This window comes from Plutella xylostella, chromosome 7, assembly GCF_932276165.1.
Source record: "Plutella xylostella chromosome 7, ilPluXylo3.1, whole genome shotgun sequence".
NCBI lineage: Eukaryota > Metazoa > Arthropoda > Insecta > Lepidoptera > Plutellidae > Plutella > Plutella xylostella.
The window spans coordinates 5669614-5697082 of NC_063987.1; the positions used below are offsets into that span (position 1 = coordinate 5669614).

At 38.4% G+C, this 27469-nt stretch overlaps 3 protein-coding genes across 6 annotated transcripts in view; 1 reads left to right on the forward strand and 2 right to left on the reverse strand.

Moving 5' to 3' along the window:
• The window catches only part of LOC105398332, a 34015-nt gene extending 21123 nt beyond the window's left edge, over nucleotides 1–12892 (reverse strand). The window contains exons 1-10 of the mRNA XM_048621962.1: nucleotides 12405–12892; nucleotides 9933–10061; nucleotides 8547–9227; nucleotides 7482–7631; nucleotides 5011–5191; nucleotides 4552–4651; nucleotides 2701–2824; nucleotides 1957–2063; nucleotides 1418–1557; nucleotides 221–362 (exon numbers count right to left, since the gene is read on the reverse strand). Of these exons, the coding sequence (XP_048477919.1) occupies nucleotides 221–362; nucleotides 1418–1557; nucleotides 1957–2063; nucleotides 2701–2824; nucleotides 4552–4651; nucleotides 5011–5191; nucleotides 7482–7631; nucleotides 8547–9227; nucleotides 9933–10028 (1721 nt within the window). The 5' untranslated portion in view covers nucleotides 10029–10061; nucleotides 12405–12892. The remainder of the gene's footprint in view (nucleotides 1–220; nucleotides 363–1417; nucleotides 1558–1956; nucleotides 2064–2700; nucleotides 2825–4551; nucleotides 4652–5010; nucleotides 5192–7481; nucleotides 7632–8546; nucleotides 9228–9932; nucleotides 10062–12404) is intronic.
• Nucleotides 12893–13944: 1052 nt separating this feature from the next.
• On the reverse strand, nucleotides 13945–15117 carry LOC105383956 (dynein light chain Tctex-type 1). Its single transcript, XM_011554098.3, has 3 exons — nucleotides 14956–15117; nucleotides 14711–14876; nucleotides 13945–14514 (listed from the first exon to the last, which is right to left on the reverse strand). The coding sequence occupies exons 1-3, from the start codon at nucleotides 14989–14991 to the stop codon at nucleotides 14366–14368; spliced, it is 351 nt and encodes a 116-aa protein (XP_011552400.1). The 5' UTR covers nucleotides 14992–15117; the 3' UTR covers nucleotides 13945–14365.
• Nucleotides 15118–15276: 159 nt separating this feature from the next.
• Nucleotides 15277–27430, forward strand: LOC105383957 (palmitoyltransferase ZDHHC20-B). Of its 4 annotated transcripts, XM_048621956.1 has the most exons (9): nucleotides 15277–15531; nucleotides 15611–15732; nucleotides 15998–16104; nucleotides 16454–16691; nucleotides 16955–17038; nucleotides 18399–18537; nucleotides 19319–19445; nucleotides 21326–21433; nucleotides 23312–23482. In XM_048621956.1, exons 1-9 carry the CDS (start codon nucleotides 15366–15368, stop codon nucleotides 23385–23387), a joined length of 1167 nt encoding a protein of 388 aa, XP_048477913.1. In that variant the 5' UTR covers nucleotides 15277–15365; the 3' UTR covers nucleotides 23388–23482. The 4 variants fall into 4 exon arrangements, with proteins under 4 accessions (XP_048477913.1, XP_048477914.1, XP_048477915.1 ...); XM_048621957.1 differs by lacking the exons at nucleotides 21326–21433; nucleotides 23312–23482 and adding an exon at nucleotides 25737–27430; XM_048621958.1 differs by lacking the exon at nucleotides 21326–21433.
• Nucleotides 27431–27469: the final 39 nt, after the last annotated feature.

The following is a 27469-nucleotide window of genomic DNA, read 5'->3' on the forward strand; positions in this document are numbered from 1 at the left end:
GTCCAAGTGTAACGTAGGCCGCCCCCAGGCTTGCTGGACCAACGACCATCACATATAGCCGATAGTGTCTGCAGGAGGCAGCCGGGGTTAGATCATTGTAGCGCTCTTTAGGAGAGTCAGAAAGACCGGGGTCTAGCAGAGGGGCAGCACCGGCTGTTGACTTCTCCAGTGGAGACCTCAAGCAGGCAAAAAACTACTTTATCACAACGCAACTCAGTACCTGATGAGGTGGTGCGTGTTGGGCACGGGCTGCGGCGAGGAGATGGGCACGAACACGTTGTTGCGCAGCGCGGGGGGGGACGCGCCCGCCGCCTCGGGGGGGGACGCGCCCGGGCTGCCCGAGCGGGAGCTGCCCAGGGACACTGAGGGGGAGGAGAGAAAAATGATTAATTTCATACAAAAAGAACAAAGAAGAAATTTTATTTAGGTATATAAATAGGTATACCTTTTTTCCGAGGAATTAGGTACTATTTAATATTTACGAGTAACGAAGGCTATTTGCACTGGCGTATCATGAAGTCAAATGTTAGATTCAACACATTTCTCCAGATACAGATACACTGATAGGTCCAAAAAGGTTACATAAAAAATCGCATAGGCTGTCGCAGCATTAATTGGCAAACCTGGTGGTAAAATCGATTATAATCAACGTCGTCTAAAGTCGAACTTACAGTGCGGTATACTCTTGTGTCGAAGGAGAATAATTCATTCATTCACCAAATAAAAGGTATACATATTGTGTCAAGTGTCAAGATGTACTAGGATAGCATCTCTTACCGAGCATGTTGGCGGCCTCGGTCTCGTCCGGGTCGAAGCGGCCGGTGACGCGGTAGTGCGGCGGCGTCGTGTCCGACTACACCCGGGCCGGATGATGATAGCGACTTGCTTAGTGTAGCGTCTCTTACCGAGCATATTGGCGGCCTCGGTCTCGTCCGGGTCGAAGCGGCCGGTGACGCGGTAGTGCGGCGGCGTCGTGTCCTACTACACCCGGGCCGGATGATGATAGCGACTTGCTTAGTGTAGCGTCTCTTACCGAGCATGTTGGCGGCCTCGGTCTCGTCCGGGTCGAAGCGGCCGGTGACGCGGTAGTGCGGCGGCGTCGTGTCCGACTACACCCGGGCCGGATGATGATAGCGACTTGCTTAGTGTAGCGTCTCTTACCGAGCATGTTGGCGGCCTCGGTCTCGTCCGGGTCGAAGCGGCCGGTGACGCGGTAGTGCGGCGGCGTCGTGTCCGACTACACCCGGGCCGGATGATGATAGCGACTTGCTTAGTGTAGCGTCTCTTACCGAGCATGTTGGCGGCCTCGGTCTCGTCCGGGTCGAAGCGGCCGGTGACCCGGTAGTGCGGCGGCGTCGTGTCCGACTACACCCGGGCCGGATGATGATAGCGACTTGCTTAGTGTAGCGTCTCTTACCGAGCATGTTGGCGGCCTCGGTCTCGTCCGGGTCGAAGCGGCCGGTGACCCGGTAGTGCGGCGGCGTCGTGTCCGACTCTCGTGACGTCTCGTCTCCTTCTACGCCCGTGCCGGATGAGGACAGGGACTTGCTGCTGCTTCTGTGGGGAGAGGTTAAATAAAGAGTTAGGTTGGTGGAATGTAGTAGACATCAGGTGTTTTGATAAAATATAAAACCTATTGATTGCACAGAATGATATACATTATAGTTGATCTCCTTGCTGAGGCTTCTGCTTTTCGCTGTATATATTTTGTACTCACGTGATAGGTCGCGAGCCGTATCGCCGTTTTTTTTATGAATACAATGCACTTTGAGTACACATGTAGAATCTAGATGAACACGTTTCCTCATGTTTATCTTCACCGTCGGTTGATACCACTCTTTAAACCGTCTGTCTTGTCAAATGCCGCTCGCAGACAACCGTCGGATAAAAAAGCATGACAATTGTTTCATACAAAGAATGGACTACCCGCGCCACTATAGCTCATAAGGAACTGACCTCTGCAGCGGCGTGGTGGCGGAGGCGTGGTGCAGCGGCGTGTGGCTCCCGCGCGGCGCGCCCCGCAGCGACAGGTGCCGCGAGCAGAACCCGCGGCGCTGGCTCTCCTACAGAGTACAACAAATATATTTAGGGTGACATGCACCAAAGTGTTAAATCTAGATTTAGGGCCACTTGCACCAACATATTAAATCTAGCTTTAGAATTAAATCACTACATAAAACACTAAATCCAGTTTTAATATGTTGGTGCAAGTGGCCCTTAGTGTCTAATCTCGATTTAAGAAACGTCAGTCCATATAAATGTATGGCATAAATCGAGATTTAACACAAAATCTAGATTTAATATCTTGGTGCAAGTGGCCCTTATTGCAATAAATAACATGTTACAGTAAGATGTTGCACAGCACATTATAGACACAATGCCATTCTACCCATCGAATTAATATTTTCATCATTATTATTACAATAGAATTTTAAAGAATTCAAAATTAAAAACATTAAAATTATTTCAATTAGATTATAAAAAAATTCAATGGGGAAGAAAAACAAGTGAAACTTTGGCAGCACCAGCGAGTGTGCCTTTCAGTTTCTGACCAATTACAGTGTTGGGGAGAAAAACTGGCGACTGAACCGGGGAACTGGGGAACTAGGCAGTCGCCTAAAGCGCCATGTGTAGGTAATTAGCTTTTAGTTTTTCTCCCCATTATGTACATCATTGACTTTGATTTTCATCATCAGAGACCTTGCAGCAGCCGTCCTTGCTGCACAGCCGGCGCCACTGCTTGCCGTTGAACTTCTTGCGGATGCCGGTGGGCGTGGACACCACGTCGCCCTTCTTGTACTTGTGCGGGGTCGCCGCTTGAGATCTGGCGGGTGGAAGGTATGGTTAGAATAGTGCTGCAGAGTAGTTTTAAGGTAAGTACTGACCAACGTTACGAGGTGTAATGTTACATGTTACACAGCGAGTATTCGTGCAGTCAGTACGTAGTGTTACGTGGGATTTTAGAACGCGTTGCGTAACATGCTCGCTGGGAATGTTACATTATAGTCCGTAACTTTGGTCAGTCCACCTTTATAGGTCACATTTGACTGATCATGTAGGTAGGTGGGTGATGTGTAAATGTTTGAGGATGTCTCTTTTAAGGTGCACCCAGATATGCACGGTTAATTTGTGTCCTGGATATGCCACGTGTTGCTGCATCGCATTAGACTGCCTGGATACATCTTTTCTTTGTTTTTAAATGTTTTTAGGCAGTACTGTCAAAATCTAACCTAAGTCTGTGTTCCAAAAAACTTTGTACTTATCTATAATTTCGTTCGACACATGATTTGGCAACTTTCTTCGACTTTAACCAATCTTATATCAAAACATAAACAAAAACATTTACTCGAACACGTTCACATCGTTCTACAATGTACCTATACTATTGTTACCTACCAATAAATTAGATTACGAAGACATAAAATGCCTGATAAACAGCAATAACTGTTACATATTTTTGTTATTTTTATCTACTTTCTCCGACCTTTAAAACTTTATTTATTTACCTGTATTTATATGTCACGAGGTAGCCAAGGTTAATGTTAAATACTTTATGAGATATGCGGGTCTGTATTTAATTAAAATTGATTAGTAGTAGTTGAGTATTACAGCTTATTATTTATGAAAAATAACTTATAAAATGTTTGATAACGAAAAATCTTTGATCATGAGAATCATGTGTGTTAGTAAAAGTACAATTGCTTTTAATAGTCGTTAGTTCGCTTAATAGTCACTATTAACGTAACTTTACAAACATCTCTTACACTTTTTCAAAACATTCCATGTAGGTTCTTATATTGTAGGAAAGCGTATAAAATACGTATTCGCACAGCCACATTACAGTGATGTTTTAAAGACGAAAGTTTATAATTGTTCGTGTATGTAAGTTTGTTACTCTTTCACTTCAAAACTACCAAATGGATTTCCATGAAATTTGGTATATAATTTAGAAAGCTGACTACATGGATTAATACATATTTATAGTTAGGTACATACATTTACTAGTAAGACCCAGAACAAATGTATGTAAGAGAAAAGAGGAGCAGAAACAAAAGAATGAATTATTACAACCAACGTATATAGACAAGTGGCGGTCGTGGCTTGAGGTACTTAGCCAAGAGAGAGACTTCAACTTGTGCTTTCACTAATGAGCTGTGCAAATGTAAAAACCTACAGCGTATTCTAACATATGCAACCAGACGTCAGGCACTGTTTTATAAAAAAAAAACAACTAACTCTTAAGCAGTTACAAGTTACATCCATCCGTTGGAGAAGCCATCACACAATGTTTACGACATTACATCTTTCTCATTTTCCTGTACGGCTATCAATACACGTAGGAATCTATACGAATTTTTTCAAAATGGAGAAGGGAGGAAGTATGATTATTTGTTATTTTTACGCGTTTATAGGAGTTTGACTATTTTAGCATAGATCGGAGGCTTTAGCAGGAATAATAAGACCGTTAATGAACGCGTACAAACGGCATATTAAACAATGACCCTACTTCCCCGCTACACAACATGAGGTGCTATAAGTTTGTCACATCACCTGGGTGTGGGCGGCTGCGAGCGTGGCGTGAGGCTCCGCTCCAGCAGGCTGGACGTGCTGCCGCGGCTCTGCAGGCTGCTGCGCTTGCTGTTGCTGCAATCTGTCAGGAATAACATATGATTAGCGTGGTTATTCGTCAGAAATCTAAGGTAAGTAATATATGAGTAGCTCATAAAATCTGTAAGCTAAAGTGGTAGTGGACGGGTCACATTATGACGAAGAACCGTTGGGGTAGACGAGTTCTCGAGTGGAGACCACTAACAGGAAAACGTGACATGGGACGCCCTGCAAAGCTTAGAGGGAAGACGGTAACGATAGAATGAAAGACAGAGTGATTTCGAGGTCCTTGAGGAAGAGGTCTGGACGAATAACGATGGTATTTTTAAATCACACAGCTTTTCATCGTTTATTGAATTATACGGGGCATATATTACGTCATCAGCTTCTTTCTCCACTCACCGATATGAGAAGCGTCAGTAGGGAACATGATGTCCTCCCTGCGCAGGTCATCATCGCTCTCTCCGTAGTCATCAAACGCTCGCTTCCGCAACTCGTCCATGGATCCGTTGGACAGCGCGCCCACCGCCACCGCGCCCGCGCCCGCTATCGGGGAGGAGGTGTAGAAGTGCTCGTTGGATAGCTGAGGGAAATAATCACGTGATAATCATGATGTAGATACATCTGTGGTTTATACGTTGGAATGTATGTAGTTGTGACGCTTCTTGTAAAAGCAGTAAGTACCTACCTATGTTTAATTTATCAGAGGACGACTATGTCCTGATAATTGAATAGAGGTGAAAACGGTTCTTGTAATAAGCATAATAAAATCACTAACACCGAAATACACATACACACAGTAACATTTAAAGTACCAATACAATATTATAAACTACTTAACAATGTCTTCTCCATTCAACAAACTCTCAATTAACTCTTCCCACCTTTACCAAGTTGGGAAATTTATGTATAATTTATTTATCCAACTCCATAATAAGGTTTCGTCAATATTAAAATTCCTTACAAAATGCGCAGTATTCAGGGACCCGTAAACTCAGTAAATATTTACGGAAACGGCGGCGGATCGCGGCAAATATCTCAAGTGGCCCTTTTTAATTCAACAGCTCCGTTCCAATATTGATAAGGCGAGTCCTTTGACAATCTCTAAGGGCCAATTAATATAAATGAGGAAAATACTGACATTGAATTTTCAGTAGACCGGCATAAATTTTCAGCAAATTTTTTGCCTAATTTGAATTGGGTTTCATGATTTATTTTAACTTTTTCTATTGGGTAACCAATAGGTATGATCAGTATCATAGGTTTGTTATGAAAATGTGTAATTTGTAGGTAATTAAATGATCACTCAGTATCATAAAACTCGCGTATTGCTCACTCACTTTTGCCAGTATGCAAAATGGAAAAGGCTTATGGCCACAGGGGTATAATCGTGACAGTTCTGACATTGCGAAAAAGAGACGCTTAGCTACATTAAGCGTAAGAAAGAAACGTTAAGCTGTAAATGTTTTTTGTCCTTTTTGCTGAGGCGCCTGTTTACGTCAGTTCTCTGTGCCAAACAATGAAACAAATGAAAAATCTGTGCCAAACAAAGGCTGACAGTTACAACAAAATTTTCTAAATGCTATTTATTTTTGATTTGCTAGTGATTTGTGGGTGTTTATTAAGTTTATTAGACTATTATCATCACTTAACGAGTGTGTGACATGGGTGGGTGGATTTTGTTCGGTTGTATAGAGCATAATGAACGAAAACACGATGGAATGATGGATGAGATATATTTTCACATGTAAGTAGATACTATCAAGGTTAACAAGCTTACATTCATCATAGTACTATCTATTGGCTCGATTTTAATATAAAACGATACTAATTTTAATACTGTAAGGTCTTTTAGTATCAGTTTTAAGTAAAAATTACGAGGTACCATATCATAACAAATCACATGGTGTTGCAAGTTATTGAAAATTTATTTTACCCACAAATATTATAGTATGCAAAGAAAATACTAGAAATTGTAACGGACTCGGGTTGGGTTTACAAATGGGGCGCACGAATTCGGTTTTTGTGAAGATTGTATTTTGTAGAAGTCATTCCTCTCTCAAATGAGGTGCCTCTCATTGTGAGGAAACGTTCGTTTCTTTTTTTTTCTTCCATGTGTGATTTCTTCTGTATAATATAAAGTTTATTGTATTGATACGAAATACGTGTTTCCTTTAAAAAAAACCCCATCACATATTTGGCCCACGATTATAATGCTCATGCTCATCCATTTATCTCTTTCATAGGTTTCCGACAGAAAAAAATATATCAAGAAAATGGATAGACATTACCGGTCGCACAAATTGGGAACCAAGGAAACATACAAAAATTGTGTTCGGCACATTTTGAAGAGGATTGTTTCAATTGGACGAAGACAATGAATCATACAATCCACTCAGTTTGTGTATATTAAATAATTATATTGAAATCAAATAAGTATGAGTAAAGTTTTTTTTCTTATATCGTCGGTTGACAGGAAAAACTCACTAAGGCTGATTTTTCAATATTCAGATAAATGTTATCTGGGTAATACAAACATTGAGAAACATTGAGACGCAACAGCATCAAAATTATTTCCCAGCAAAACTTTTGTCTGGCTATTGAAAAATTAGCCTTTAGTGACTTTTTCCTATCAACCGACGATATACTCAAGTTTTGTTTTTGTTATTATGATAAGTTAAATTTCCCCATATTTAGGTTTTATTTTTTTGTCGGCAACATCTATGGTTTGAGTGAGAAAGAGAATAGTGCACACGGCGATTGCGAATCTATTTGTAGTTGATCTGAGCTTATGGCTTATCTACAATCGCTCGGCTCACTAGACTCAACTGTCACAACCATAACTCTTAACTCCACTAGCAGTAAGTTCTGACCTGGGCGGGCGGCGCGTGCTTGAGGCGCGCGTGGGCGGGCGGCGGCGGCGCGCCCGCGTCCTCCAGCTCGTCGGCCCAGGGCGGCTGCAGCAGGCGGATGTCCGCGCGCCGCGCCTCCACCGTCTCCTTGTAGATGTCGCCGTCGCTCACCTGATAGGGGTACACTAGGTTATAATGGTACAGTGGGCTGCAGACAAACCTGATAATTTTTCAGTAGCAATGTCGCTCTAAAAGGGTTCAGGTTTCTTTGTAATTGAGAAGCATTTCTCACTAGGACGCCATGGCGACGTCGCCAAGAGACATAGTTGCCATACATTAGTGGTCTATAATTTAGAAATAGAAAGAACTAGGAAGTAATATGGGCGTAAAATAGTTACTACGTAAATTGATTAAAATAGCGGCTGTCTGACTGTGCATTATTTATGAAGAAATTTAATTAAAATCATTGCAGAGTGGTACCAATATGAACTTTAATTGGCCAACGGCAGTTACATAAATTACGCAGTTACGTCAATTTGTAGGGCCCATAACAACTGTAACTACAATGGTAAGTATAGAAAAATATAGGTTTGATTGCAGCCAATCTAGTTTAATCCTGCAAGATTCTCCAAAAACAAATCACTATGCGACAAATATACACAACCTACGCTAATAACTGCCTACATTGCAAGCAGATCAAATAATCATTTCAAATAGCTGGCTACCTATTGATAAGAAGTAGCTATAAAGTGGCGTCACACTTTACAATGTATCAAATTCCTAACATTCCATTATGTACCTTATGCGTATTTGCTATACAAGCTATTCTATGAAGCTTCTTGACAGTCACTAACTGATCAGACGCATCACATAAACCGGACAGGACCACATTAATTCAATACATGATTGCAATCTATCTACCATGAAAAGAAAGACATCCTACCAGGGGAAACCCAGTGACGCAAACAAATCAGCACTAGAAATCACTATTCGACTAACAGGCAGTAGGTATTCAAGCACTTTAGCGAACTCACGCTAACAATAGAACACTTGAGATAATAATAGCCACGTGACAACACGACCTACCCTAACTCGTATCCTGATGGGCGCGCTGAGTACTTCGAACACAAAGCCCTCCAGGAAGACATTTTGCACGCTGTCCCGGCTGACGTCCGCGGTCCTCACCACACAGCCCGAGCCCACCGCCAGGTGGCTCAGCTGAGGGCTCGCGTCACTTATTATATCGAACTTGTTCACACCAAACACGTCACTGTACTCCACCGGTTCACTTTCTAACCCGTCCAACTCCACTAACACTTTACAGCCCTCCGCTTGTCGGATCACGCCGGGGATGTATATGCCGCGATGTTTGGCCAACACCCTGTGTTCGCGCCACTCTGAGAGGTCTATGGTCGGGTAAGGCAGGTAGGGCTTAGCGTCGACAGACGGGGACGGGTGCTGCACGAGGGGCGACTGCATCAGCGGGACATGGTATTGCTGCAAGTCCATGGGCACTGCTGTGGTGACGGGGATGCAGTTGCGTTCGATCTCCTCTAGTTCTGACGGGTCGAATTTTCGCTTCTTGGGTAGATTGCGCACGGGAGCCTGCGGCGGCGGCTGCGGCGGCGGCGGGGCGCTCCCGTGGGCGGGGTGGCCGCTGCCGTGGCCGGGCTGGGCGCCGCCGTGGCCGGGGTGCGTGGGGTTGGCCATGCCGCTCGACTGAGACACGCTGACGGTGCCCACGCTGCTTATCACCGAAGCGGGGATCTGCAATGGAAGGACTAATTAGCGGTGGCGATAAAACTGAAGTGTGCGATAGCATGAGAACGGCTTATATTAGTGCTTGGTGCATCCGGTAATCTAGTAACTAGCTTGTGGTTTTAGTTAGTCGTTTTCAGCTAGCGAAAAATATATCCATAAATGTTATTTTTATTATTAAAGTAGTTACTATAGGCTTTTGTAGTTCCTAAATGTAGTGTAGAGTGATTCATTTGTGTGGCATCATACTTAACTTAGTCATTTGTGTGTGTCCGGCATGGGCCGACTATAATAGTATATTATGAAAATACAGTTTTTTGCTGTATAGTATTAATAAAAATGCGTAATGATGTCAGTTCGTTACAGTGTATGTAAAGAAAGGCAGCCACAGGTTTTGATATTAAATATAAGCTACACATAACGGTCATAATTTCATTACACTGACTTGTAAGACGAACCCATTGTTGTGAGGGTTTTCCCCGTCCAATAATCACACACGTTTACCTGTTCATTTTTATATAAAGTTTTATTTGGTTTTACGACAAGTATACATACTTATAAATAACCATTGTAAAGCTATATTATTTCGCTGATTGATATTATATCTGATTATTATAAGTTAAGAAACACACAGTCCACTGCAGGACATGATCCTGCCCCAACAATTCTGGCTTTTGACTGTAAATGAAGAACATAATGATTATACAGTCATACCTGTTCATCAATGTCTGTGTAGGGATGTGCGCGGGGGTGAGACGAGGCGAGGGTGTGCGGGGGGTGCGGGGCGAGGCCCGCGGCCGCTCGCTGCATCACCGCCGCCCGCTACCAATCACACATTGTTGCCTGCAACACGATGTAACACTTGAAGAATGTGTCCAGAATAGCACCAGCTTACCCTATTAATAGCCAATTCGTAATTATCCTATCCTACATCCTATACCAAGGAGCATTTTGTTGAAATCTTGGAAATAGTTTGTTGTTTTTCATAGTTTTATATCTATACCTAAGGATAGTGAATGGTGAAGATAGATGATAGATGAAGGTGGAAATCAAGGTGCTAAAACAGTAGCGTTATTATTGTACTATGTTAGCTCAGTACAGAAGAAGTGAAGTGAAGTAGAAGAGGACTATATAAAATTAATAAGTATATGTAGGTTCTGGTGCACCATTAATTATATTGCATACATACACAATGCCACACATATAAACCAAACACATAGGAAATGACATCATCAGGCTGCGTTCACTACTGAACATGGAGGCTTCCAAGAAGAGACATAGCACTGACCTCGGGGTACCTCATCCAGCCTTTACTGGCCTGTCTTAGGCACATCCAACCTTATCCTGTCTAGCTAAGGTGCAAATTGTATTATATTTCATACATTATTTTTAATTATTTCTCCTAACAAACAAAGCATAAAAGCTAAATTCTAGGTATCTTGTGATGTGATCATGTCTATGTGATGATGATTCATTTTGTCGGTCTCAGAAAGTATAATCAGTAAACTGTTCTATCTATACAGGGCATAGGTAATAATAATTATCATTAGTAGACATACAAAATGATGACCTGTTGCCATATACATAACAAGATTGTTTCTGTAAATCTGCATACTTGTATTAATTTCAGTACCAACTGCAATTTGAAAAATAATAGTCAAGTAGGCATAGCCATGGTGTCATAAACTGAACTAAGGTTCTCATCATGATTGGATCATGGTCTGTATAATCTTATTTTGTAAAAACCACTTATGAGAAAGGCGTAAAACATTGTGCTATCCATTTACAATAGCTTAAGTAGAGTGTTGTATGTTTCATAATATGCAGATAATTGAAAATAAACGTTTTTAACTATGGCTAACTCCCTAACTGTAACAATTTATTGCTAGTATACTTTCTTAGAAATTAATATGAATAATCACATTCCTACACAAAAAGAGTTTATCACATAAATGATAAGATGCTAGTCAAGTTAAAACAAGTTCACATAGAAATATGCATTACCCAAGTTGATACACTGCAAGATTCAAACCATTTTTTGTTTCATGCTAATAGCCAAACCAAAGAGAACCTTAAAGACGACAACCTCCTCCTAAACCTGTTCGATAAAGGCAAAAAATGAAGAGATCAAGATGTATATAGGGTTTAGTTTTGAATAGAATCACATAATGACTCACATTAGTAATATTATGTATGTTTCATTGAGAGTTACGCAATGGTTGAAATGTTACCTGATTAGACTCTATTACATGTTTTTTTATAAGCTGCAAATCTATTGATGCAGCTATGGCTAAGCCAATTAAAGTAATAGGCAGGCATATGATCTTCTATCATTCAATAGCAACATTGCTTTCCTAGATCAAATCGGTTGCAAGATATTTTAGTTACAATATTACATGTAAGAGCACAGTAACTAACAAATGTTACAATCTTGTAGTTATTTTAACTTTTACAGTAAAGAAGTTTTACAGTTCATAATACTAATTATATAGGGCTCAGGGGAGCGGGATTATTTTTATTAGGAGCTGCCCCGAGCTATATAACATTGTTGGTTTTGTAAACAATCTAAACCTACACTCCGCTAGTTATAGTTAATCTATCCCATAGTATAATTTTGGTTTATTCAATGGCCCTTGCAGTTTAGCAATGAAGCTGGATGTAGGAACCAGCACTAAGGTGTTTTTGCTTTAAGGGAAGGGAGTTTTGGCTGTATACTGTAGTAAGATACATTCTCATCACCTATGTATATGAATAAGCAATAGAATAGCCATATGATCTACAATCTACAATATGATCAGTTGACAGTCCTACCAGGCAGAACGCGCAAACATCAACTCCGTAGGTGTTGAAGCCTGGCAGTCTGTGAGTGTGATCAGCTGATAACGACACTCGATTGCACATGAGGTGCCGATACGTGCCGCCGCGCCTGGCGCATGCCCTCACATAACACTCATTACTAAACACCGTCCAACACAGCATGCCGACACACGGCCCATACCTCGCGCTGTCCATGTTGTCTTGTGACTAATCCCACGGCTGCGCTCCTTCCACACTCCCTCAAATGCACAAAATCGAATACCATTACTTATTCACTATGCTGCATGTTTATTTTCTTTGTGATGTGCGGCCTACATGCGCAGAGATGACTTTATTTTGGTTCTATCCGTAGGTATTATAGGTACTTACCGTCTTTTGCCATTGTCGCGAGCACAACGCTTCGTGTAAACAAGGAAATCTCATAACAAAATGGAAGTCCGCCTCATCCGCTCACTCGAGAAGTGGTATTTTATGATGTCGAGGTTGTAAAACACTGATTACTATGCTATCGTAGTATTTTCAGCCCCCCTCCAGGCGTTTATCTGCGGCCAGCGACTAGCTCCTCGAGCACAAAGGAATCCGTCCACAACACACGATGGCACTTTAAAGTTCACATACACTGCATAGATGATGACGATATACACAAAAACTAAAACGTCCACTTGAAAATAATCATCATCATGAAGCATTTGACATCTCAACTCACGACACAACACCCACATCAAAAAAATTCTACATGGCGACTGGTCTTGCCCATAGCTTTCAATAATTTCCACTCGAACGTATTCCCATTTCGCTCATTCTCCATTCATTTCATTATTTCTCAATATGTGCGAAAGAGATAGAAATATAAATATCTCGGAAGAATAGCTCCCTCCCGCCCGTGCAGCCGGGCCCGACGAGTTGAATGGACCCGAGACGCGCTCAACCATTGGATCGATGACGGTCACGTGACCCCCGAGTCGCGCCCTACTCGAAGGCGAGTCCGCGACCAAGACGCGCCAAATTTGAATGTAGCGAGTTTACCACACAAATACGAGGTTTTTCTACATGATTTCTTAAAATGATATCTTGTACGTATTCCTGATTATTAAAAATCAAGAAGGCGGCCAGGAGTAGTATGTTCCTCAATAGCCTACGCCACTTATTTGGGTAGATCCATTAAATCTCATATTGGAGGTCAATAATAATGTTATTTGGATTATTTTTTCGTGTCCACGTTGATTTCTATCAGGCACCAACCTGTATCACTTATATCCAGCCAATAATCTAAAATTTAGATTATTGGCTGGATGGGTATTTAGATTCTAAATACCCATCGAAGGCTACACGTCAATAAATATTGTGAGCCGACAGTTTATATTGAAAGATCACAATTTTTATCTTGCGTGTAGCCTTCGGCTTCGCCTGTAACCGTACCTTCTCATTTCCAACGAAATTATATAAGGGTATAAACTATATGCAAAGGAGTATGAGCTACTTACTTAGCCATTTGCATCCGCTTTCCATGGCTTATTACGAGTATACCTACCTAATAGTTGCAAACCGTATCGCCATTTTCCGATTAATAACAAAGAGGTCTATACAGGGTGTCCCACAGCGATTCCACATGAAGAGGCAGTAGGTACCTATCTTACTGTACCGATCGACGAGTCAATCATGAGATCAATTTCTTCTAAGCATGGAAGTGATAAGTACTTATATAGCTTTATATAGTACATTGACTTAGCCAAAAAAACACATTTATCCGTAGAGTAAGAATAAGCCTCAATTTTTCCCTTTGAAAATAGTTGGATCTTGATACTACACATTTTCCGGCTTCCATTTGATAGGGTGGCAACTGGTTTATAAGTAGGTACTTTATCTTACTTACCATAATGTATATTTCCAACATAATAAAATAACAATATAGATTGAGGCACAATTTATTGATTCAGTAATCCTACTTACAAATTAAGTAAGACGCAATACAATTTCTTGATATTACCTTTCAGCTTCAGAATTTTGCTTTTTAAAAATTAAGACATTGTTTTCAAAGTTAGTACACATTGTGTTTATAAAAAAGCATTTAAATTAATGTACTATTCTATGATACTACATAATATTATTGACTAAACTAAATTATCCTCACATACATGCTGAAACTAAAGAACATTCTTTCATGGAAGAACATTACTCATGCTGCAGTTATAACTAATAATTTGTCATCTTTATTCATAATCGTGAATTTAGAAACAAGGAATTAGAACATAAAGACTTAAGCATAAGGCTATATAATCATGAACAATATTATATTGATTTATTCATAAGTATGTTAATGTTAAATATGTTTAAATGCTGAGACCAAAGACGGATACAATGCAGTACATGGTTTTGTTCTCCCAGCGGACGGTGCATGAGCCGTCTGTGTGGTTGTCCCAGAAACACGAGGAAGCTGTGTGAAGCCCCGCACCATTCTTCTGCATTATTGTGCATGTCACTGCAATCAAATTGAACATGTTGAATACATAGTATTGTAAAAGCATACAATATGGATAGAAAGGATAGGTTGTTTTAAAACACTTTCGATAAAGGAAACTTTATCCTAAGAGAGCCTTGTTAGTAAATATTTTATTTTGGTATTAGAAAAGATTAAAACCGCTAACCGAAACAAACAAAATATTGGTATTACTCACCTATGTATTTGTAGGGCTTTTGAAGTTTTGTCAGTTGATTTAAACAGGACTCAACGACGGTAGAGGTCCATTGATTAACTTTATTGTGTTGATATGCTGTTCCTCCGATAGAATTTTCAATAGCTTCTTTGATAATTTTGCTCACATCGTCCACAATAAATTGATTCTGAAACACGTCATGACGGCATTTTAGTTTCTATTGGATGGAATTTTATATGGCTTTCGTCACGAGATAAGATACAAACCTCTTCATTTAAATCGGTACACTCCTTGACTTCCATGATGAGTATTGGTAAAAGTAATAAAGAATTGCAATGTTTTTGGAGATAACAATAAAATTTTCGACGCTTCCAAAATCCCAAACTTGCTTGACTTTTCAGTTTTTTTTGGTGTTTTGTTAAGTTGGTATTACTGATTTCCACAGACAATAATGTTTTTTTTAATTCTCTATGGTGTCTGTCTGTAGGGAGACCGCACATACAGCGTTTATTTAACCGCCAAAAATTATGCTCATTATTTTTTTTACTGGCAACTCGAAGAACTTCGTTCATTCTCCATTATTTCATTCATTCAGTAGATTTCATTTGTCAATTTTATGATGTCCTCTTGCTCGTCGAACATGGATGTTTTCATTTTCCTTGACTTATAATTTAGAATGGCTTCGAGTATACATAATAATAAATCTGCATCAAGTAAAACTTGTTTGTGCCTTCGTTTATTCAATATGTGGTGTTGGAGAGCATTTAAATGGGTCCCAGTGTTGTTGATCCTTGGAATTTTATCGTGGTCCTACTATGCCTACGTTTACCAACTGTGCATTGGTTTGTATTATTCTATTTATTTTGTAGTGTATACTTTATGATAATGATGTTATTGATTGATACACGTTTTATATTGCAGCTACCCTTGAGAGCACGGCTCAACAATGTGCTTATCTAGTGATGTACCACATACTTCTCATCATGCTAATATGGTCTTACTATCAGACAATTTTCTCTCAACTTCAGGATATCCCGGATAAGGTAACTAAATTATTCATAGAAAATCATATGCAGCAAAATTATGGAAAAGAAAGGTTCACCACTGTAAGAATATACATAGTCTCTACTTTCATTCCTTTCACCTATTCCTTCCTAATTTGGATACACCTAATTTAGCAACTGGTCTAATAACTTAAATTCTTGTGCCAGTATACAAATACAATGATAATTATATTTTAATGTTTCAAATTAGCACATAAATATTTGTTTACATTAAAAAACTAACACAAGTATTTTTTGTTTTCAGTTTAAGTTGCCGGCTTCTGAGTTGGAGAAATTACTTAGTGCTGAATCAGATGATGCTCAAAGAAGCCTTTTAGAAGCATATGCAGCCGACTTGCCTGTGCTCACAAGGTATGATAATTATTGTTAATAGAGATTATACACATACATATACAATAATCCCTTATTTTACAATATTACCTTATTTTATAACTTGAATTTTTTACTGTTATTCATAAGACTCCAATTTGTTTCTCTTGTACAGTGCCCTTTGCTGTCAATTTAACCTTTGTGAACACTATTTGTATTATATTGTAATACAACTTATGACAATACAGCTAGAGTCTTGGGGACCCTTGTATCTAACTTGTCTGGGGGTGTTTATAAATAAATAATCAATAAAACTAATATTATAATTATTTGTTAATTATCAGTTTTCCTGTATTATTTCAATTGTGTTAATCTTGAACAAACTTTCCAGGACAATGTCTGGCTCGGTGCGGTACTGCAACCGCTGTGTGATCATCAAGCCGGACCGCGCGCACCACTGCAGCATCTGTGCGCGCTGCGTCCTCAAGATGGACCACCACTGTCCGTGGGTCAACAACTGTGTCTGTTTCCACAACTACAAGTACTTCATGTTGTTCCTCGGATATGCACTCGTGTACTGCTTGTTTGTTATGGCTACTTGTATGCCATTCTTTATTAAGTTTTGGAAGGTAAGTCCTTTAACATTATGTGGTAAGATATTTTTATTGTTTGTATAGTTGTATACTGAGCTAGGCATGTTTTTATCACACGGAACGTGCCCGTCTTCATAATCAGCCCTTTATCATCTATTGCTGTTTGCTGCATAGACAAAGGCCTCTCCCAAGGATCGCCACAACACTCCTTGGCTTTCGTTATCTGTAAGAGCCTTATTAGGATTCTGCATTTTTTACAATATCAAATATAAAAACTAGTATCGAATTATTTTTTACAGTTATATCAGAAATACAAGCATGCCCACTGCCATGATATGGCTTCTAGAGGAAATTTTACAAAACAATGCATCGAGATAATAGAAGTAATTTATTTTATAATATTCTTATTGATCGTGTTAGCATACATTTCTTTTGCTTTTAAATTTAAATGCAAGATAATAGTATTGAACATGATAAGTTTAGAAATCATTTGCAACAGATTTATGATCAGTTGTTTAATAAACATAAGGCCATAGTTCATTACTAAAACGGTAGATGAGTAGCTGTAGATGTGCATAATATAATTTCATATTCACAAACACACACTTGCAACAAGTAAGTTATCTCAATGCAAAGTCCATTTCCATAAAATTAAGACAACTTGTTCAAGTGAATGAAAATAAGTGTTTGCATAAATTTCATTTTCTTCTTTCTTATTTAATTTCCCCGAAAACTCATTTACCTACTGATAAAGAAGCAGTTTTACATTTTATCGGAACAAAGGGCCTGTATGTGTGGAAATCGGGCGTGAATCATGCGTTAATCTCTTTCACTATCGCTGTTATCGCGATTTACTATGAGCCAACACAAACATAATTTATCGATACAGTTAATTCGGAACTTTCGTTTTATTGTAGGTAGAAAATAGTTATTGCACTAGCTGTTTTCACAGGTCAAAAGTAGTAACATAAGTACAACATTTTTCATAGAAACCGCGTAATTTTTCACCATTCATTTTATACAAATAGGCGAAATATGTAGAAACAGCTTCCACTGTACCTATATGAAAATACATAATAGTAGTTGCGTATTGAATAAATTATTCTTATTATCGTCCACATTGTTTGGATTCAATAACATAAAAAAATATTTATAAGCAGTGGGTGTGGCCTTGTAGTACATATGTTGTTTCTAATTCAAGCAGTGTGGATATAATAATTATGTTTAATTTCATTATACATAGATAGGTAGTTACTTATATGCGCATTTAATCCCTTGCATAAATTGATACCAAGAAAATTATGCACTCTGTATAAAGAGGTGCACTAAAGGAGTCTCCTCAAGTAACAACAACATATGTAGGTATCATCAGTTTCTTCAATTATTTCCTCTGACGCAAGACTGACGCTAATCTTAGGCCAATCCTTTTACCATCCATCAACAGAAGAAGACTGTCTACAAATTACTTCTTAATGAGTCAATAACCAATAGGATACCTCCATAGGTAGACAGGGTAGATGAAGGATCTAAGGCAATTTTTAACAGCATCACACACGATGGCACGCCAATTTCCCGCGTCTCGCGTCCATATTCCACGCGTTATAATGAATACTTATATGAACGCGTGCGTGGCAATCCCGCGTGCGTGATCAAATCCGCATGTTGTTTAAAACAGCCTAAGCTCATCTAAAATATTAATTTCGACATTTCATTTGTTTTACGCCTCTGTTTTTCAATTTCCAGGGCAACTTCGGCGGCGCGACGGCGACGGGGCGGTACCACGTGGTGTTCGCCTTCTTTGTCGCCCTCATGTTCGGGATCAGTCTGGGGTCGCTGTTCGGCTACCACTGCTACTTGGTCTCCCATAATAGGACCACTTTAGGTAACGGTTTTAGACTTAGTGATGTCCTATTGTCATCGGCTGCCGGTCTTGCGTGCATTCGATGATAATTATCACTGTTATTCGACAGCAAACTTTTTAGACTGTTGAGAGTAATTTCCAGAATAATCCCATCGTTCCAAAGTAGATTTTCTAATTGCGCGAACGGATTAATTCTAAGATAAAATCGCATCGAACGAGCAATGGCAATAGGACGCGTATGTGTTGGATTTTGTTGTCAATGTAATAGTGGCTGCAATTACCTACATGGACACATTTTACTTTCAGATCATCTTCTAAAACGATCTGACGACGGATCTTATGCGTTTCATATAAATTTCATGCGAACATTGTACTTGATCGTCTATGGTAATTGCAGTCATTATTCTCTTGTTTAAGCATTAATTCAAAGTCATTATTTAAATTTTAAATATCTAATCTATCAGATATGTTGTCCTCGGGGCATGATTTGATTGTTAAATATTTGTGTTGTGTGATAAATCAAACCCGCCTGTCAAGCTCGGGGATTACTTCAATCCTCTAGACCTGGAGGAGACTTGTGTCCTGCAGTGGATTATTACGGGATGTGCGATTTATACAAACTTACATTACCTACAAGCATATTGTTGTCAGGGTTGACTGGAAGAGATTTAGGCTTGCCTTTGCATATACGTTAAATTTAAAGTTCTCCATCGTTTTCTTGTACCTATGTATTTTAAACTCAATGAAGTAATTAAATTGTTTCCTCTTAAATTAAATAACATGTATTTGTTAACAATTCCAGAGGCGTTCCGCGCGCCGATGTTCCGCGGCGGCGCGGACAAGAACGGCTTCTCCATGGGCTGCTTCGGGAACTTCAAGGAGGTGTTCGGCGCGCGCCCGCACCTGTGGCTCGTGCCCGTGTTCACCAGGTATATAAACAGCCTTTATATACTACATAATACACAGTTACTTTATACACGGGTTCGAACGGGGTTTTCAGGTCGGTCCAAACAACTTGAATGCTTGTGAATTTGGCTGCGATTGCATTTTTGTGCTCTGTCAATCTTTGAAATAATTTAGGCCCAGTTTTACCATACTCCGTTAGATCATTAACACCACTATTACATTATAATAAGGGATTAGTTGTTTATTTTTGACACATCTGTCAAGAATTCAATATGGATATTTTATTATAGATGACACTTCCTATGTAGCAGGGGTGTTAATGATCTAACAGACTATGGTGAAACTAGGCCTTAGGTTATCTGTTAGTTTGACAAAGCACAAAAGTGTAATCGCAGCCTACTTCAGGAACATTCAAGTTGTTTGGATCGACCTATACACGATAAAGGCCTATTCAAACCGCAGAGTTATCTGCTGCCGCCGTGGGTAGCGGTAATATGCACTGATGGCAATAGCTCTGTGGTTTAAATAGGGCCTTAGAGTGTGCTCGGTCCTAGACATATTTACACAATATGATTAGCATTCAAACCGTTACTCGATCCATGCATATTATTATCGTGTAAACTCAGTTTTGACGATCTCTTTAAAATGTGTTATGCCCACAATGGGACATGTATTTTGTTTTCCTACATACATAAACATTCTTTTAGTTGGAACAGACAAGGAAACACTCATATAAATCACAATTAGTTTTTTTTTCACGACATTTAGTATTGAAAACATTGAGATACTTTTAAATTAAATCATATACATTAGTAGAATAAAGTTATTATTACTAAAACAAACTTAACGCACAATACTGATATTAGGTATTCAACATTTCTAACAAATATTAACACTAAACATTTATGTACACCGTAATTTATGTACATAGCTATGATTGTGTGTGTGTGTGAGTGGGTGTGTTTGCTACTAACACAGTGGTTCTAGCTAAAACGACGGTATTGGCATGTATATTGTGATACGGTCAACAGATGCATGTATTCTTATATTCTGTGTCTAATACACCATGACATGTTCTGTTAAACGTTATCAGTAAGTTTCTAACCATGTGTGGTATATGTGCATGTCTTTAATGTGTGGAAAAAGAAATGAATGACAAATTAATTAGAGATTAGTCTGTTCCTAACACCGATATAACATACGATTTGTCTGTTAGTCAAAAGATGACTGGGGATTTTAGTATTTGCAAGCATTGTGGCGTTAATCTTACACGCATGTGACTGCGTTATAAGATAATCAGGGTTTTTATAATTATGTTATTTAATTTATCATCTAGCGACGTAATCATTATCATATCAATTCATACATTTATACATCAATCCGTACGAATCACTTCATACATAATAAATAACTAGTTTTAAATGTCAAGTTATTTAGTTTGTATTGAACACATGATGTTATTAATTTTGTGTAGTATACACACAGTAAGCGTTATCATCTCACATCCACACTGTATGTACTGTAGAGAATAATAATAAAACCACAGTCAATGTTTAAAATTTCACACACTTCATAAGCGTATGCGTCTTTATATGTTTCCCACAAAGTAGAAACACAGAATTCTCCTTTATATCCTCGGTTCCAATACAGCATAATAACAAAAACGAAAAAGCCCCCAAAGTCCCTAAAACTCCTTGAAACGCCCAGTCAGGCGGCCATCAGAGGGCGAACTGTAGGTTTTCCTTAACCGATCGAGCAGTGAAAACCGACTCAAATTTGCATGGCGCGGAGCTAGAGCAGCGCTTATACCGCTAAGCGACTCGCCCACGCCATACAAATTCGCGTTTACTTACTACTCGAACGGAGTAAAAAGTCGCATGCAGTAAAGTTGCGTTCGTTGTAGCCGCGGCGACGGGCTGGAGTTCCCCGTGCGTAGCGAGCACCAGCTGGAAACGTTCACGGTGCAACAGGAGCCGCACGGCTACGAGTCCATGGGCACCACCCGCTCCAGGTCAGACCGGGACGACCCCACCTAACCCCCCGACCACCACTTAACACGTACCTTGAGCTGCCAAGTCGTAGGTGCTAGCGAGGCAACTGTTTCGAATGTCGTTTCGCGTGTTGTGCTGTGACTGTCTTGTTGTTTATAGCGTTGTAGACGAATTTGTTTTTTTTTATAATTATGTAAAGAGGAGGGCCCAGCACGGTACCCTGAGGACACCGTGCGCGTTGACGCCCGAAATGATATTCAGAGATACAGTTGCATCGCCCGGTTGAAATGACGTGTTCAATGACAGGGTCTGCGTTGAAGAGTCATTTTAAAGTTTATGGTGGGTTTTTTGCCTTTAAATTATAATATTTTATGTTGAGGTTAGAAGTTAGTTTTGTATATGGAGGCAACGAAAGCGAAAGTTCAAATTTGCGCTTTACAAAATTTGTAGTATAGACGGTGAAATGCAGAAAGACTTAATAGTTTTTCTTGCCTAGTAACTATTTAACATACTCCAACAATTTATTTTAAGCCAGCTAACTATGGCTTAATAGACATAATATTTCCTTATATTATAGATTTTTTATCGGTAAAATTTCTTGCGTAAGATTTTTACATGCCAATTTTACTTACTCATTTACATAGTTATTTACTTTATAGAATAATGTGCTAACGTAGGGTAGTTATTTTAGTCAAAGTATTTAGAAGATGATTTTAGCGGGGTTTAATTTTATACTATCCCAGTATATTTTTATATGACAAATTATAATACATTTAGGTATTCACTTTATAGTAGAGCTTGCCAAGACTTATCTTTATTAATTCAAATATTTATTCATTTAAAGCAGATAATACGATTACAAGGATTTCGTTCATAAATCCAAATTGCATCTTTTAATTTAATATTTCATCACAATTCAATTTAATTACTTATACATTTATGAAGTTAATTACAATAATCCTGTTTCGATTGGTTCACATAATTATGTTCAAATTATCATTTATAATTCACGAAATAGATTGTATTCTGTTAATATACTCGTAATAGCAGTACTCAAGATATGTGTTAAGAATTTGGCAAATGCAATATATTTATCAATTAGTTAATAGTATAATGGTAAATTTGCGAAATGCTTGTTTAATGCATTTATTGTTTCCGAGCTATATACACCACACAAGACTGATAAAGTTAGTAACTTTAACCTTTGAAACTGTCCATACTTTGTAAGTCTTTTATTTTCATGCACAATAAATTTTGTCAATTAATTTAATTTTTTGTTTTATTTTCGTTTTGTTAGTCATGACAACGCTAAGCTTCAGGATACATCAAGCTAGTCACAATATCACAGCTTAATGCCAGTGGAAACAGCTTTAAGCACTACTATTTTTTATTTTATTTGGTAAATAGCTTTCGTTCACTCACACATAAGTATCAGTTTTAATAATGAGTGCTTTGAATTTGAATACATAATTAGCAAGCAAACGGATACCTACAATAATCAGATTAAGTTAACGTCTGTGTGATGTATATTCGCCTTCTCTTTCAAGTCTTTCTCTCTCCTTTTCACTCTTCATTCTCACTTTGTCTTTCGTCTACGTGAGTCTATGGATGCCACAGATTAGAAACACATTTATGAAGTTAAGTAACCTATGTTTGGGTCCTTACTGTTTATATGTATTTCTCTTTTACTTTTATCTTAGAGAAAAAATATCGTAAAATGGTAAAACAACATAGTGGACAAGAATATTGATACTGATAGATCCTGTTATGGAAAGGAGATTGATTAAAATAACTAATTTCAAACACATAGCAATTCTGTCTGTGGCTTCCATTGCTTTCTCAGTAATTGCTAAGGTAAAGGGCCAACTGGAAAAATAAGTGTTTTATTACCATTTTAGAATGGAGCCAGCCCGCGATTCTGAGAGGTGGATTCTCTGCCCGAATAAGAGTCGCACCGTCCCACAGATAGTATAAGGAACGCATTTAATAATTATAAATATACTTATAAGTTCATAATCCCAAGTCACAATATTTTTTATTACATTTTCAATAAATTTTCTTTACATACATCCGAAGCTTTTCATTCATTGGCAAGTCAGATGTGGTGGTAAATTTCAAAATTATGTGTCATTCACTTCTTTTTTCCATTGATTGTTAATTAGGTTTTGGAGATTATTTTTAAGTGTCCCTTTGCATGCTAATGTTTTTTTAATGTGATTAGATTAATTGTTTCGCGACAGCTTTGCTGATGCAGGTAGAGTGTAGTAAGTAAAGTATTACAGTAGTGTACTTATTAGATTTGCTATGATTAGACTTATTGTGTTTGAGTGAGAGTAGAAATTTAACGAGTTTCAAGGTGCCTATAAATTAATAGATGTCTCCATATAATATCTCCAATTGATTATGAAACATGTAGTAACTGCATAAGAAATAAGCCAATCCATGTACGAGTACCATGGCAGTCCATTATTACACAGAATTTATTCAAATTAATACCAGAGGGCTTAGTTGCCAATGGATATAGCTACCAGCCATACCAATTCAAGTTTACTCGCTTTTCGAACGGTGTGAAAACTCGCTCTCCCCATGCTATTGTTAATAATATGGCGAATGATGATGTGACTGTGTTTTAAGAGAAGAAAAAAAAACGGCAAAATCTGCAGAGTTTGTGGATTTTGTAGTCCCTTGTAAGTAATTTTTATGAGTTTTGTAAATTAAGATTAGTAGCAGTTGTTGTTAGTACGTCTAATGCATGCCAAATAGTACTAAGCTTGTCACGTAAATCCACCTTTGAATTTACTACGTAAAATACGTTTAAAACTTAAATTTACTACTTTTTACGTTTGGTGCATTGGTAAGGTTCGCTGCAAGAAAATAATACGTGCGCTCTCTTATTTTACGTAGTGAACTCGAGATACCTAGTTGTAGTAACTTTTTACTTATGCATTTATTTTACATGTTAGCAGTATGAAATGGTGTCAGTATTTCGAGATTTTATTTGTAGCGTCATCGTGTCGGTATCGATAAATTATTCACTCATTATTTATTTTTCTAATTCAAGGCTCGGCCATTGCTGAAAAAGGCCAACATTCTACAATCTACTCAAAAAATGCATGTTTTTTTTTCACGATGACGCCACAAAGGGTTCTACCTTTTTTGGCATAAGATTTTTTTGCCTAATCTCGTATTGCATAGTAACGTTTGGTCAAAGTCTCGTTACGCCGAAAATCGTATGGCATAAATCTCGTTTAGTAAAAAGTTATTTCGCATAACATTGTTTAGACTAATAATGGTATGGCCAAATCTTGAATAGCCTAATAATGCTATGGCATAGGTTTATACAAAGTAATAATATTCGTTTGGCTTTAACTTTGACGGAGCGTCTCCCTTCATAGCGCAAACTGGTGCCTTGTATTGTTTCCGCTGTTTGGAAAACGCTCCGCTCCGCTTCCCTGCGCTCCGCTTTGGTTTTGATGAACATGTGCACCTAACACGCTCCTCCTCGCTTTGCTCGTCGTCGCACCTATTTTTAGGTTTCGATCTCATGGGGTTTGTAATAATTATATTGGTCGTTAACTTTCGATTTTTTGATCATACAATATCGTAATTTTCGGGATGTAGGAGAAAAATACCACAATTAGTACATTTACTGCATACTTAATATATTATTTATTAAGATAACATTAGGAGAAACAAGATTATACATAGGTATAGACGAACATAAATTTGAGCAAACGAAACTTAGGTGTTTAAAGATTGTGCCTAAAGAGTTTTAGACGAAACGAGCCTTATGCCACATAAGTCTTGGCAAAGTGATGGTTCGGCCAAAAAAGTTTAGACCATACGAGTTATGCGAAATGAGTTTTGGTCAATAAAGATTATGCCAGATGAGCGGAACCCGCCACAAAGCAATCCAGATACCGCGGCATGGTACCACTATCGACGATAAACGACACTAAGTATATCTCAAGCGGTGTAGTGTTATACGTAGCGATCTTATTAGACATATCTACATTAAACGAGTGTATCTGCGTGGATAAACATGCCATGCCGCGGAACCTGCTAACACAAACTACACTCACACGAGTAATGAAAAAGTTCCATTGACAATAACACTAAATTACTTCTAAACGGAAAATACTACTTTAATGTAGCCGTCAATATTAACAGCGCATCAGAATATTACCAACTAAAAACGTAAATATTTTGATTTCGGTGTCGACATTTTGTAACTGGAATTTTCTCATTGCTCGTGAGTGTACTCCTATAAGTAAACAACGACTCAGCATGTACCCTACAAGTAAACGAGTGTTGGGTGTTTAGCTTCGGCGACGGGATCGCGTTTCCCCTCCCGCCACAAGACGAGGACGCCGAGTCGCTGCTGAGCGCCGAGCGATGGGACCGCTGGGGGCAGCGGCCGAGGCCCTTCGACGAACATCTAGAAAGTTCTTCGTACGATGAGCTATAGGAAGAACGTCTAGAAAGTTCTTCGTATGATGAACTATAGCTGGAGGTGTAGAACCGGTGCTGTGCGACTTAGAAGAACATCTAGAATGTTCTTCATAAGATGAACTATGGAGGTTTAACACCGGTGCTGTGCGACTGTGACTGTTAGAAGAACATCTGGATAGTTCTTCACACGATGAACTATAGAAGGTTCAACACCGGTGCTTCTGGGGTGGACTGTGTTTTAAGTGTTTGAGGTGATAAGAAATACAGGTTTGGATGGGTGGGAATTGACAGTTGATTATATTGTATTTTATCATGTAAAGGCTATTTGATCGTGAGTCACACGAGAAGACATCAATAAGAGAGTCTAGCCTTTAAGGCTGTAGGCGAGACACTAAGGGCCAACACGCAATAATATTTTGTCCTGAAAGATATTACGTTCTTTGCATAATTTGTATGTGAACTGTCTCTTAGCTAGTAAAGTGTTTGTATATTTTCATAGTACTTCGATCCTCATACTAAATCCAGATTTAGATTTATTTATCTAAACGAAATGTTACAAATATCATGTTATTATAGGTACTATAACAAAACAACAACATATTTCGTTTGTTCTCTAATTAAAGTAGATTATATAGAAAGCTTTTACCAAGATTGAGCTTTTATGAAGCTTATACGAACACCTGTAAATGTGCTTAAAAATTAAAATAAGACTGCTAGGAACTCCAATTTTTAGATAAATGGCAATCGTTATTTTTAAAACAAGCGTCGTCGTAATTTTAATTGAATTCCAAGTAGGTATAGTATTTACCTAAGAAAAAATGCTAGACAGATAAGATTAGTACCTAGGTACAGGTACTAGTGATTCCAATCAATTGCATTTTATTTATATCTTTTTTTAATATAATTACGTGTGTACTTAGGACAGTAAAATAAAAAATATAAGTACTTAAAGCCAACGCTTTCAAGCCAACTCGACGTCTGTACCAACTTTCGGCCAGTGTAATATGCTGACGAATTAGGAAATAACAAGTTGTACTTAATACTACAACAGCTACTTAATAGTTTCTGAACAATATTATGGAGACGCTACCATTGTCATAGTAAACAATTCAGAATACGTACATAAAAAGTATTATGAGCTACTTTTGAAGTGAGCAGTATGCAAGGCTCGGTGTAAATTGTGTAAATATCTGTTTTATAATGCGAATTTTATCAATAATTCAAAATGGTACTTATAAAATAAAATGCAATCTCACCCTAGTCATTTTGTCGTTAATAAAAATATGGTACAAGTAATATATATTTTTTAAATACCAATATCACAATATTATGCTTGTATGAGATTGTTTAGAGATGATGTAGCAATTAAAATCGTTTAAATAAGTAATATATTATGTAGATTTTAACATGTATGAATGAACGTGCCTGATAAAATTTATAATTGTAAATAATCATAAGTATTTTTTGCCTTCAAAATTATACAAATAGCATTTAAAGTAATTTTTTCAAGGAATTTGTAATTGATAGAGGTGTGGAGGAGTGTAATAAATTATTGAATTACCGAATATTTTTGTATGATTTTTAGGTTTATGAATCCTGTAATA